This window comes from Capsella rubella, unplaced genomic scaffold, assembly GCF_000375325.1.
Source record: "Capsella rubella cultivar Monte Gargano unplaced genomic scaffold, Caprub1_0 scaffold_6, whole genome shotgun sequence".
Classification (NCBI taxonomy): domain Eukaryota; kingdom Viridiplantae; phylum Streptophyta; class Magnoliopsida; order Brassicales; family Brassicaceae; genus Capsella; species Capsella rubella.
In genome coordinates this window covers 12,486,741-12,499,951 of record NW_006238918.1, presented here as the reverse complement: position 1 = coordinate 12,499,951, position 13,211 = coordinate 12,486,741, and the positions used below count along the sequence as shown (strand labels likewise).

Sequence of the window (13,211 nt, the reverse complement as noted above, 5' to 3'; positions counted from 1 at the left end):
AAAAACCTTAGTGAAGTCAGTCCATTTGCCATTAAGATCTTTGTAGCAATGAGATATGATTGTAATTAATATAATAATAAATGCAATAATCACATGTCAGTTGTAAAGAAAATTTCACATTAATTATAAGTTACAGATTTAGGCCTTGATTGGTTGCTGCTTAAACTTTATAAATTTTAGAAATCCATATTCTGTCCAAAGTTACAAATTCATAGCAATCAAACTTTATAAATTTTGTATTTCCTTTTTTTTTTTATTCATATGTAAAATATTTTCTTAATTATTTTTTTTTTGACCGTGCAAAGGCATTTTTTCAAAAGCACATATTTTCAACTTTCCAAAAAAGTAATTCCTACAGCCAAAACACTTTAAAATTCTATAGCTCTAAATCTACAGGAAAAAAAATCTAAAGCTATAGCAACAACCAATCAAGGCCTTAACTAATACTAATAAAAAAAATCTTAATAAGCATTCATCAAAGCTTATTTATAACTTTTAACTTTTCCGAGAGTTTAAAATCACTTTTGTTACAAAGTGGCATTTACTATTACAACATTTTATCAATTTTTTTAAAAATTATTTAGTTGATATTTAAAAAAAAGTAGACAACATGTCAAAAATCAAAAGTATTGATGCCATATATGTTAAAATATATCTATCTAGTAAATTTACTTTATTAGTTTTTGTTAAAGCACATATTTTCATTCTTTAATTTCTTAGTTTTACGTTCTTTAATTTATAAAATGATTCACAATACACCATGCATATTGGCATTACTAAGAACCAACATTAATAGGATGTGCCTTCACATTTAGAACAAAAAATACATTACTATGATAAAAGTAATTCACTACTTCATCTAAAGAAAAAAAAAACATAATCAATGAAAACTTTCAACAAATCAATGTAAAGGTACAGAAACTAAAACATGAACATAGTTAATGATCTCAAATCTTCAAGAATCCGAGAGCAATGTGCGCGAAAGGGATCTCATAATCAAATTTTCATAGCTTTAAATATTGTCGAGAATAGACTTTCTAGCTTTTCTTGCCATCTTTGATTCCATCTTCGATATATCTAGTTTAGTCTGCCACATTTGCAACTGCTTTTGAGCCTCTACCATTTGCTGTATATGCTTTTGAGTCTCTACCATTAGGTCTACCTCCTTTTGAGCCTCTACCATTCGATCTAGCTCTTTTTGAGCCTCCACTATTAAAGCTACCTCCCAAGCCGCTAAGCTATTATCGTCACCTCCTCTCGAGTCTCTTGAAGCCATTCTTGAATCTTGATTTGAGTTTGTTTTTGTGATTTCTAAGTCAAATTATTATATAGTAGACTCGGTGATTATGAATAGGGAGGAAAAGTCATGGGTTTGTTTAAAATAATTAACCATGTTGACATGTTGTAACCATGTTGTATAACTTATATATATAAAAGTTCTAACTATCAAATTATACTTGTCGATAAAACTTAGAAAAAGCCATCAACACTTCTAATGAGTGTTGCCCACGACCAACATTTTCTTGATTGTGCAACTACATTACCTAATTAATTAATTACCCCTATGAAACACTCTTTACCAAACTTCCAAGTTTCAGTTTTGAATTTTATTTGATGGGTCAAATTATTATTTTGCGTCAATATATTTAACAACAAAGGGTAAGTTTTAACCCCAGTTGACTCAAAATGGTTTTATGATATGAATTTTTAATTTATTCGTAAGAATTATGAAACCCCAGTTGACTCAAAGTTAATAATTTGTGCTTTAGTTATATAGAATCAAAAGTTAATAATGAACACACACACACACACACACACACAAAAAGGACCATGTGTTGCATACCTCATACTCTTTATTATATGTGTAACCATGTGTGCATCGATGGTGTTCTGTATTATCCAGCGTTACATAATCGTACGTTCTCTTTGATTTTAGGTCGGAGAAATTCAGATTTGTTGATAACCACCCTATCAATAAATCATATTATAATGATTCACGTCTGATTAACTACAATGGTAAATTAGGTTTACTTTGGTATGGAAAGGATAAAGGTATCCATGGAAGCTGTACAAGCTTTAGTTTGTGGGTTCTAGAAGATGAGGAAAAGCATGAGTGGTCGGAGCATGTATATGTATTGCCGTCTTTCTGGAAGAATATGGTTGGAGGGGAAGATGCGATTTTACGCGTTGTTGGAGTGACTCGCACGAATGAATTTGTGTTGCCATTTTGGGCCAATCCGTATTTCTATGTTTTCTTCTACAATGCAGAGAGAAACACAATCAGAAGAGTCAAATAATTTAAAATGACAACAAGAAGAAAATACTTAGTCTGGATTTCATAATTTTTTTATTACTACTCTTTAACTCAAATGGTTCAAAAGGGCTTCTATGAAAAACTTTTATCTAAAATACGAACCTAACAGAAAAAAAAATATATATGCTCCACAAGAAGATATATACGAGAAGGAAGTATAGTAAACCGTCAATAAATTAGTCCTTGATGAATTAATGATCGTTATAAATTAACAAAATTTCACTAGTTCCTAGTTAGGCCAATGTAATTTTAGACACAATTCGATATTATAATGAGATAATAATTTTTTTGAAAATATTTTCTAAATATGTAGACCCATGCATCAATATTATAAATTAACAAATATATAAAATTATCGACATATATACACATTGATTGTTAGAGTTCATTTCTATATATTGATGTTTTGACATTTCCAAACATATTAAAAAATTAAAAATTTTATTTATGAATTAGTTTATAATTATTTTTTGGTAGAAAATGAGTATATCCCTTTTTTGTTGTAAAAATGAATATATTTTGTAGAGCTCATCTCTATCAACCAATTTTATGTTATATTTTTAAAATATAATCTTGTAATATACTTCATAACATGTCATAAAAATAGCTAACATTATGTTTTCAATTTTTGAATATGCATCTTATTCATTTTTATAGATTTATAGGATGTTCAAATATAACAACTAAGGTTATTAGTTATTACCATAAATTTGGATTTACGTATAACTTTTTTTGTCTTAAGCAATTACAGTAGAATACATTTTCCTGAAGTACATAAGTTTAGTTGATGTCGATGTTACGTAGCGAGTAAAGAGTTAAATAAAAGATTGGTATTAAATAAATTTGAGAATAGCAAAGATCATTCATATATATATATATATACAGTTTTATTTAGTTATTTATATAAGATATTATCTGTATATTTAAATTACGATTCTCTAAATAAAGTAAAAGAGCACAAATCACAAATCAATTATTTGTTTTTTTAGAAAATCTAAATGGAACTGAGATGTACAACCACTCTGGTAAAAATGCATTGAAACCCGAAACCAAGTTTGGTTGTCCGTTAAGCAGAACACGCACTCCTCTTATGACATCTTCCCTATCAATTCTACAATAAAATTATAAATCAAAATTAATTACTTCTTTAAAAAAAATTTTAAAAATATGAACCAAACATCTTAATCATATCTTCCAAAAACTATATCACATACTTGTGAGCTTTAAACTTAATCAAGAGTGCAACAAAGTCTTCATATTTTTTACGATCATTGTGAAAATGATCGCTCACAGCCTTAAGATATGCATGCGCATCATCTTTAGTTGGAACCGGTTTGCTTCCTCCTGCCATGATTTACTAATTGCAAAGCACGAGAATATGACTAATCAACTTTAGACTTCAAATTAACAAACAAGAAAATTATACTATGAATACATGAATAGTTTTGAGTTGTATATGTGCCTTTATATAGTAAAAAACCTTAGTGAAGTCAGTCCATTTGCCATTAAGATCTTTGTAGCAATGAGATTTGATTGTAATGTAATAATAAATGCAATAATCATGTGTTAGTTGTAAAGAAAATTTCATATTAATTATAAGTTACAGATTTTTTATGTAAAATTTAGTAATAAACAAATTTTAATAAGCATTTATCAAAGCTTTTTTTATAACTTTTAACTTTTCCTAGAGTTTAAATTCACTTTTGTTACAAAGTGGCATTTACTATTACAACTTTGTATCAGATTTGTTTTTTAATTATTTAGTTGATATTAAAAGATTTCCAATTTTTAATTATTTATTAAAAATTGATATGATTTTATTATTTATTAAAAACTAGATAAGATTTTTATTATTTATTAAAAACTAGATAAGATTTTTCAAGTAATCAAGTGAAGGGGAGGTTTCTTTTAAACTCTTTTCACCAAAGGCTAATTCGTTGACCAGAGAGATCGCTTGTAGTGTGACAAAGGATGGGCGTTTCAATTCCTATTTGGCACTTGGAGACCCTTCATGGTTGCATGATCGAGTTGAGAGGGATCGTAGAGGATTTGGTTAAGGTGTTCGGTTTTTGATTTGCTTTTTGGTTATTTTTAATTCTTTGTACCTTTTTATAATGAAATAAACTCATTCAGCGTTAAATATTTGATTATGATTTAATATTTGATTAATTTTTACCCCTAGTGTTGTCCTTTATTCATATAGAATCAAAAGTTAATGAGACACGCACAAAAAAAAGAGTCTAGACCTCGTGTACGCACTCTAGGGTTTCACTATCTCATTATAGTCAAGATTGCGTCCGTCACTGAGTCTAGGGTTTTAACTCCGCCATGAAAACAGAGAAGCAAAACATGTCGGAGGAAGATCTTGTTGCCATCACCAAACACAATACGCCACACAAGACCTCAATCCCACTTGACCTAACCCTAGAGATCTTTTCAAGACTGCCGGCAAAGTCTATTTCAAGATTTTGCTGCGTATCAAAGCTCTGGTCTACGATTCCTCGCCTCCCCTACTTCACAGAGTTGGTCTTGACACGATCTTTAGCTCGCCCGCTGCTACTGTTCGCCTCGGAAAAAGACAAACATATGTTCTTGTACTCCTCAACGCAGCCTGATGACAACAACTCCTCTCGTGTAGCTGCTAAGTATCATATGAAATATCCGTATCATGGTCATGTCTCTTTATTTGGAAGATGTAGTTTTGTCAGAGGCTTGGTGTTTACTAGAGGCGAGGTATGGGTGATATCTAACCCCAACACGGGACAATCTGTGACCTTACCTAAACTCAATACGGGGAAGATGAATGGAGTGATAGGCTATTTTGGGTATGACCCTATCGAGAAACAATACAAGGTATTGTCCATGACCTGGGAGATTAATGGACTTCAAAACACTGAGGAGCATCAAGTTCTGACATTAGGAACTGGTAGTAAACATTCATGGAGAAGGATCGAATGTTGCATACCTCATTCTATTTATCGCAAATATAATCATGTATGCATCGATGGTGTCCTGTATTATCCAGCGGTTAACATGACTACAAGGCGTTGTATAATTGTTCTCTTTGATGTTCGGTCGGAGAAATTCAGATTTGTTGAAGACAATGACCCTCTCGCTTCGTATTATAGTTCACCTATGATCAACTACAATGGTAAATTAGGTTTACTTCTGTATGAAAGGGATGATGGTATCCATGGAAGCTGTACAAGTTTTAGGTTGCGAGTTCTAGAAGATGCGGATCAGCGTGAGTGGTCGGAGCATGATTAGGTAACATCCCATCCCACTGCATAGGTAACATCCCATCCCACTACTCTTATCTCCCACGCAATCGTGCATTTCTGCATACAAAGTGTTTTGAGGCACAAATGTAAGAGGACACACCATTGCCAAATCTTGAGAACTTTAGTATTGAAACCACAATCTTTCAAAACAAATGTAAAGCCGGAACTAAGGAAACACTTAGTTTCCATAACATTATGCAAAATCTATTATGAAAATGTGAAAAAGTAGGTTTTGGACTCATTTTCACATTCAACACACAGAAATTACCGTTTGCAACCGTTGTATAAATATGTACAACACAAAAGGATCTTACCTCGTAAACAATAATCTCGACGTTTTGTTTAGTAGTTGGTTTAATAGTAATCTCAGTATCATCAGTAGTTGGTGCAGTCGAAGTTATCGACACTTAGTCCACCATACTGCACCGGGACATATGCAAGTTCTAGTGAAATGTACCTATAAAATCAAAAGATTTTGGTTATTACTTGAAAAGTGTCTCTGCAGATCTTGTACGACTTGCAAAACTAGTTTGCTCTTTGACCTTTGTCTCAAGGAAGGACTAGTAATCTTATAGAACGCAAGGTACCACCATGGTGAATAACATCAGTTATTATATTTTAGTATCCCATTAAACAAAACAAAAAGAATTGAATATGATGCATATTTAGAATCGTAAACAAAAATGAGCTCTAAAAAATATAACATAATATTTTTTTTATAAAGATAAGCTCTAGGAAAAATATTATTTTACAAAACAACTAAAAGCATACAATAATAAATGGGTTGAGTTGATTTTCGCTATTTCTCGATTGCGTCCGTCAATGAGTCCAACTACAAATGAGCAGGTAGTTTGATTTCTCATACATTCAAATTTAAAAAAATTATTCGGTTTGATATCCGGTTCTTTATTTAAAAAACTAAACTTTCAAAAATTTTCAAAATCTTATAAATTAATTTTTTAATATATTATAATATTAAAACTTTTAAAAGCTTCCAATATTATAAAATTTAATATAAGCTTTATAGAATATCTAAAATATTTAAACTCTATAAAAACTTAAAATTTTATTAATATTTTAACTCTAAACAAATTAAAATATAATAACATTGTACATAAATATGATTGAATGTGTTTGAGTTTACATAAATATATGATTATACTTTTCTTAATACAAAATAAAATATTTACATAGTTAATGAATCAATAGTATTGAACATACACACACACAAAATTGCGTCCGTCATTAGTCTAGGGTTGTAACACCGGTCATAAAAACCGTGCAACACACTCTAGGGTTTCACTTTCACATAAAAATGAATATTGCGTCCGACGTCACTAGTCTAGGGTTTTAACTCCGCCATGGAAACAGATCAGCAAAACGTCTCGGAGGAGGATCTTGTTGCCGTCACCAAACAAAATACGCCACTCAAGACCTCAATCACGGACAAAGAACCGATCCCACTTGACCTAGCTGTCGAGATCTGTTCAAGACTGCCTGCAAAATCAGTCTCAAGATTTTGCTGCGTATCGAAGCTATGGGCTACGATCCCTCGCCTCCCCTATTTCAACGATTTGGTCTTGACAAGATTTTTAGCTCACCCGCGGCTACTGTTCGCTTCCGGAACACGGAATCATATGTTCTTCTACTCCTCACCTCAGCCTCAAAATCACAAAAAATCCTCTGTTTTTGCTGCTAACTATCATATGAAAACTCCATGTCATGGCTCTTCATATGAAACATGTAGCTATGTCAGAGGTTTGGTGCTTATTAAGGGTGAGCAGCTGTTTGGGAAGAATAAGGTCTGGGTGATATGTAACCTCAGCACGGAACAATCTGTGACCTTACTTCATCTTAAGAAGAGGGAGAAGATTGGTATGAGATGCTATTTTGGGTATGAGCCTATCAAGAAACAATACAAGGTATTGTCCATGACTAGGAACACTGATGAAGAGCATCAAGTTCTAACATTAGGAACTAGTGGAACACTTTCATGGAGAAGGACAAGGACTAAATGTTGCATACCTCATACTCTTTATTCTAGATGTAACCATGTATGCATAGATGGTGTTCTGTATTATCCAGCGGTCAACACGGCTACAAGGCGTCGTATAATCGTTATTTTTGATCTTAGGTCGGAGAAATTCAGATTTGTTAAAGACCCTATCCCTCTCAGTTTTTCACGTTATGGTTCACCTTTGATCAACTACAATGGTAAATTAGGTTTACTTCGGTATAAAAAGGAGGGTGGTATCTATGGAAGCTGTACAAGCTTTAGTTTGTGGGTTCTTGAAGATGAGGAAAAGCATGTGTGGTCTGAGCATGTATATGTATTGCCCTCTTTCTGGAAGAATATGGTTGGAGGGGAGAACGCGATTTTACGCGTTGTTGGAGTGACTCGCACGAATGAATTTGTGTTGACGTTTTCGTCCATTCCATGGAAGCCTTTCTACGTTTACTACTACAATGCAGAGAGTAACACAATCAGAAGTGTCAAAATACAAGGATTGGGAGCGTTTAAGGGTCATTCCGTTTACACATTTCTTGACCATATGGTAGTTTAATGTGAGGCTTTTATTACTTTTTGAGACTTTTGTAACAAAGCTAGTTTTTGTCTTTACTCTTTACGCTCCTCAAAATTTTTAGTTACTCTTTGTAATTCTTTTAAAAGTGATTAATCATATCCAAAATTGCCATTGGACTGTTTCTTTGAAGGCTTAAAGCTATTCACATTACCATATGATGTGAGTAAGTAAACTTAAAAAGGACTTAAAATGAGATTTGATATCACAACTTGTTATTGTCACAATCTGATTTACATATTAGACGAAAACGAGTTTGGATCCCTTAGGTCAAATCATGTGAAAGCAGCATACATGGCTACAAGAAAACGTTATGTATTGATAAACCAATTATAGGAGTTATTACAAGAATCACAAAGCCTAATAATTTCGTATACTTAATTTAGTATATTGATCTTGACAGGACTCTTTTGCTAAACATCTTCTGGTATATTTGAAGAAAGAGCCAAACTAATTCTCAAAGAGAGACTTAGCTTTCAATCTCTTTGTTCTCTACGCTTAAGCTATTCTTGGCAATCAAGTCCATTAACAAGAGCAAAAAAAACAGCTTTGGCTTATAACACTCTTTGACTAACACTCTTTAACGATAGGAAAAACAGAACCACACAAGCATATATATATAAGTCGACGACATATAAGAAAAAGAACACACAACCAACAATCATATGATCTCAAGTTCTAAACTAAAGAAACAACACTCAAGAAAGAGGCAACTTTTGTTACTCACAAGGTAAAGGCTTAACCTTGAACCTGTAGATAAGCATTTTCTTGGTCGAAGTCGGGTTATCCACGGTTAGCAAGATCCTACCAACTTCTCCAACTTTGAAGCTTTGAGACACCACTGGTTCGTTTTTCGCAGCCATCTTCCTCGGTTTTTGTATGATCACTGTATACCCTTCTTTGTTTTCCGGCACATACTCTACTGCATAGGTTACTTCCCATCCCACTACCCTTATCTCCCACGCAATCGTGCATTTCTGTATACAAAGGCACAAAAATGTAAGAGGACACCACACCTAGATGAATTTTGAGAACTTAGTATTGAAACCTCATTTTTTCAAAACAAAACAATAACTCGAATTGAACGAAAACTTTAGTTTTCATAACATTATATATGCAAAAATATGTTACAAACTGATAATGGCTTCTACAATCACATTCAAACACACATATGGGGGTTTCAAATATTTTTATAAAATGTCGAATACAAAAGGTTCTCACCTCGTAAACAATTATCTCGACGGTTTGTTTAGTAGTTGGTTTAATAGTAATCTCAGTAGCGGTATCATCATGTGTAAAATCCGAGGTGCAGTCGCAGTTATCTACACTTAGTCCACCATACTGAACCGGGACATGTGCTGGTGAAATGTACCTATAAAAACCAAAAGACAACAGGAGTGGCTTAACATTTCCAATAGTTATGTAAACAATTTGATAAACGACACTCTAAAAGGTTTTGGTTATTACTTGAAAAGTGTCTCTGCAGATCTTGAAGGACTTGCAAAAACTAGTTTGCTCTTTGACCTTTGTGTCAAGAAAGGACTAATAATCCTATAGAACGCAAGGTACCACCATGGAACATTGATGAATATCTAATCAAACAATCAACATTGTCCAATATCAGATCTGAGAATCATAAAGAACATTGTTAAATCATTGTCTATGTAATAAATATTCGTACCTGTTTAGAGACAAACTCAGGGTAATTGTCTTGAAGAAGATGAAGAGCTTGCTTAGTAGCTAGCCTAAGCTCAGTCTTACCAGGTCCTGGAGAGTTTTTAAGATCGTTTACTTGACAGATCGTGGAAACACCACCAGCTTCAAAATCAAGATTCCTTATACTCTTTTCAAGAAACTGGATCCTCCACCTCAAGAACCGTTCTCTCTTCTCCTCATCAGAGAACGTTTTCATATAAAGATCCTTGTTCTGAAACTCACCGTAGACATTGTAACAGACAGGATGATTCTCCTTGTCTGTTCCTTGCATGAACACAACCTTGTCTAAATCATCTCCGAGGTTTTCATCAAGAAGCTCCTCAATGTTGAACTCGATTCTCCATTGGAGTGTCTTCTTGAGCATTGAGTAAGATTCTTGAGGTTTGAAGTCTCTTGCTCTTAGGAACTTTAGCAAAACGGCGTCGCTTCGGTTGTCTTTGAGAAGTGGCACACCCCATATAGAGCTTTTGCCTGAATCTTGAGAATCTTGAAGAAGGTTACGGAGCTCGTGAAGTGCGTTTAACTCGTGTTCTGTAAGGTCAGAGATTTTGTTCGTCTCTTCTTTGAATGAACCAAGACTACTACGAGGAATCTGAATCTTTTGTTTCTCCTCTGCTTCAGCTTCTTCTCTGTTCATCATATCAGCCAACGATCTTGATTCACCGGAAGAAGCAGTAGTTGGTGGTTGTGCCGCCGCGTTCGCCGCTTGAGGCTCCGGTTGCTTCGGCTCAGGTATTGACGCTGCAGCTTCTAACACAGCCGCATCCGGTAGCTCCGGTTCTGTCCAATCTTCTACTTCCATATACTTTCTCCTCTGTTCTAACATCAGTTTCTGTGTCTTCTCTAACTCATCCTCCGAAGTCTCTGTCTCCGGAGACATCTCATGTGGCTTCTCTGAATCCTCCGCCGCATGGTTAAGAACCTCTGTCTCCGAACTCACTAGATATGACTGCTCTGAATCATACTTGAGACCCTCTGGCTCTGTCTTTACTTGATGTAACTTCTCTGTTTCATCCTCTGCCACATGGTTAGGCTGCTCTAACTCCGGCATTAAGGGTAGCTGAGGATTTGGCTCCGGTGGCTTCTCTGATTCCAAAGTTACAAGCTTTGGCTCCTGTGGCTTCTCTGGTTCCAAAGTTACAAGCTTTGGCTCCGGTGGCTTCTCTGGTTCCAAAGTTACAAGCTTTGGCTCCGGTGGCTTCTCTGGTTCCAAAGTTACAAGCTTTGGCTCCGGTGGCTTCTCCGGCTCCAAAGTTAGAAGCTTTGGCTTTAGTTCTTCACCGGAAGGTGGCGGCGGAGTAGTAGTTAGAGAATCTTGAGACATTTTTATATTAGTTTGTATTGGAAAGAGACAGAGTCACAGAGAGTGATGTTAAGCGGGTTATTCAGGTAGAGAGACTATGAGAATGGTCAAAGGAAGAGTATCCAATGTGAACTATAATAAAATTGCAAACTCAAAAAAGCTGTCTTAATAAAGTAGAAGATGTCTTTATCCTTTTTAAAGTAAATAATAAATGTGTAACCAGTACTTTATTAAATTTTGCTACTTTGTTGTAAGTTGTAACTACCAAAAAATAGTAATGATACATGTTCATGCATATATTTTTGGGTTTAGTTGTTTGTTAGTGGTCTTTTGAAACATTTTTGGGTTGAATTGCTAGTAGATTGATTTGTGGTATAATTAAGAACAAATGGGAACAAAATGTGTTTATATAGCAAACACATAAAAAGTTAAGTGAATGTGTTAGTAATTTTAGTATGAAATATTATTTTTGAGGGTAGGTAGAATTATCTGATATACATATGTTTATTTAATTAGTAGGAACATAGATATATTGAGTTTTATTTTTAATATTCAAGTGTAAAAATTTTAGGTGTAAATGAATGACATAAAAAAAAGGTTGAAATGGTTGAAATTAGCTTTTATCTAATTTTTTACCATTTCAGATAAAATGAGTTGAAAAAATTATTCAACCTATTCCACAAAAAAAAGTTGCAAAAATGAACAAATTATAGAAGAAATTTGTTCAACTCGTTTATCTCTTATTTGCAGAGGAATGAGTTGTATGTTATTCAACATGTTTTTCCTAAATTAATTTGACCTTATATAATATATAATTTTCATTAGTATTAGCTATAAATATTATATTATTTAAAGTATGGGTCACGATTTTTAACCCATCTAAATATGCGGAAAGGTATTCCTAATTAGTTTTACAGCATTCCTAATTAGTTTTACAGCATTTTTAAAAAATGTGAGAGAGAACAAACATGGGTTATCCTTGGTCCTAAATTACACTTGTAGCTTTGTTAATGGTTTAATTGTATTTTTTTTATTAGAATATATTAATGGTCCTATTTTTGTATTCTTTCACCAATAAACTTGCTCTTTTAATGTTTACAAGTGTTTGTTTATTTCTTTAGAAGATTATGTTCTTCCTAAATAAGCATGCATTTAGCACTTTATAAGTGAGATGTAAATGGGTGTGTTAAAGAGCTGGATTTTCTCTTACTCCAACAATAATGTTCAAAAATTATCTATAGACAAGTAATATCCGACCCGAGTTCGAGAACCAAATTTTATTCTTATGGGTTGGATCAATCTAAGTCATGAGATCTAAGTTACGAAAATTATCTATAGACAAGTAGTATCCGACCTAAATTGGAGAACCAACATTTGTTCTTATGAATTTGGTAAATCTAGTCATGAGACCTAAGATACAAATCATTTGAGGTAAATATTAGAGTCCCAAAATCTCAAGATCTTCTTAAGGAAAAGGGGGGTGTAAGATCCCCTATAATGATGACCTAAGATACGAATCATTGAGTCGATTGTATTGTGTAGTATGCTCATCTTTTTGTTAGAGATCGATAAGATTATTATTTGTATAGTGTTTCATGGTCAATACTTTGGTGCTGATAACATTTTGGTCTGTAAAACATGCTAGATATGCATACTGCACAAAACAAATGTGTTACATGTTTTGTCAACTTCTTATTACCAAACAATGGTGTTGAAAGGTCTGAGAAATGACTTTGAAACTTGGTTCTCTAAAACACTATTCTCCATGTTTAGAATCCAAAAGCAAACTCTATTATGAATATGATACGTTTTCTTCATTCAAGATGTTTTTTTTGTATGGACAAAAACGATTAAATACAACCAACTAATACAAAGAACGAAAAAAAAAACTAAATTAATGCATAACCAAATTTGACAACAATAAAATGGAATTAAAACTATTAAAAGGAAGTATTTGTTTGTTACACTAAAACAAGTTCTGTATTACACAGAAATTTTTTTAATTTTATCTTTAA

General features: G+C 33.3%; 3 protein-coding genes and 1 long non-coding RNA gene across 4 annotated transcripts; 2 read left to right on the top strand and 2 right to left on the bottom strand.

The window, feature by feature from the left end:
- Positions 1-3,274: 3,274 nt before the first annotated feature.
- Positions 3,275-3,739, bottom strand: LOC17883833. The gene is made up of 2 exons (XR_002833543.1): positions 3,529-3,739; positions 3,275-3,425 (listed from the first exon to the last, which is right to left on the bottom strand). It is a non-coding gene; the product is annotated as an uncharacterized LOC17883833 (long non-coding RNA).
- Positions 3,740-4,663: 924 nt separating this feature from the next.
- Positions 4,664-5,581, top strand: LOC17881860 (F-box protein DOR). Its single transcript, XM_006289806.2, has one exon. It carries the CDS (start codon positions 4,664-4,666, stop codon positions 5,579-5,581), a length of 918 nt encoding a protein of 305 aa, XP_006289868.2.
- A 1,375-nt stretch (positions 5,582-6,956) lies between these two features.
- On the top strand, positions 6,957-8,159 carry LOC111829993 (putative F-box protein At2g19630). Its single transcript, XM_023780315.1, has one exon. It carries the CDS (start codon positions 6,957-6,959, stop codon positions 8,157-8,159), a length of 1,203 nt encoding a protein of 400 aa, XP_023636083.1.
- A 543-nt stretch (positions 8,160-8,702) lies between these two features.
- Positions 8,703-11,304, bottom strand: LOC17882451 (patellin-5). The gene is made up of 4 exons (XM_006287205.2): positions 9,859-11,304; positions 9,645-9,769; positions 9,399-9,549; positions 8,703-9,154 (listed from the first exon to the last, which is right to left on the bottom strand). Exons 1-4 carry the CDS (start codon positions 11,215-11,217, stop codon positions 8,897-8,899), a joined length of 1,893 nt encoding a protein of 630 aa, XP_006287267.1. The 5' UTR covers positions 11,218-11,304; the 3' UTR covers positions 8,703-8,896.
- Between the last annotated feature and the right edge of the window lie 1,907 nt (positions 11,305-13,211).

Excerpts from the sequence above, each read along its gene's own strand:
- LOC17881860 (XM_006289806.2), top strand. The coding sequence starts at position 4,664 with ATGTCGGAGGAAGATCTTGTTGCCATCACCAAACACAATACGCCACAC.
- LOC17882451 (XM_006287205.2), bottom strand. The coding sequence starts at position 11,217 with ATGTCTCAAGATTCTCTAACTACTACTCCGCCGCCACCTTCCGGTGAA. Across the intron at positions 9,770-9,858 it reads CTGAGTTTGTCTCTAAACAG|ATATTCATCAATGTTCCATG; the intron begins GTACGAATATTT and ends TTGTTTGATTAG. Across the intron at positions 9,550-9,644 it reads TCTGCAGAGACACTTTTCAA|GTACATTTCACCAGCACATG; the intron begins GTAATAACCAAA and ends TGGTTTTTATAG.
- LOC111829993 (XM_023780315.1), top strand. The coding sequence starts at position 6,957 with ATGGAAACAGATCAGCAAAACGTCTCGGAGGAGGATCTTGTTGCCGTC.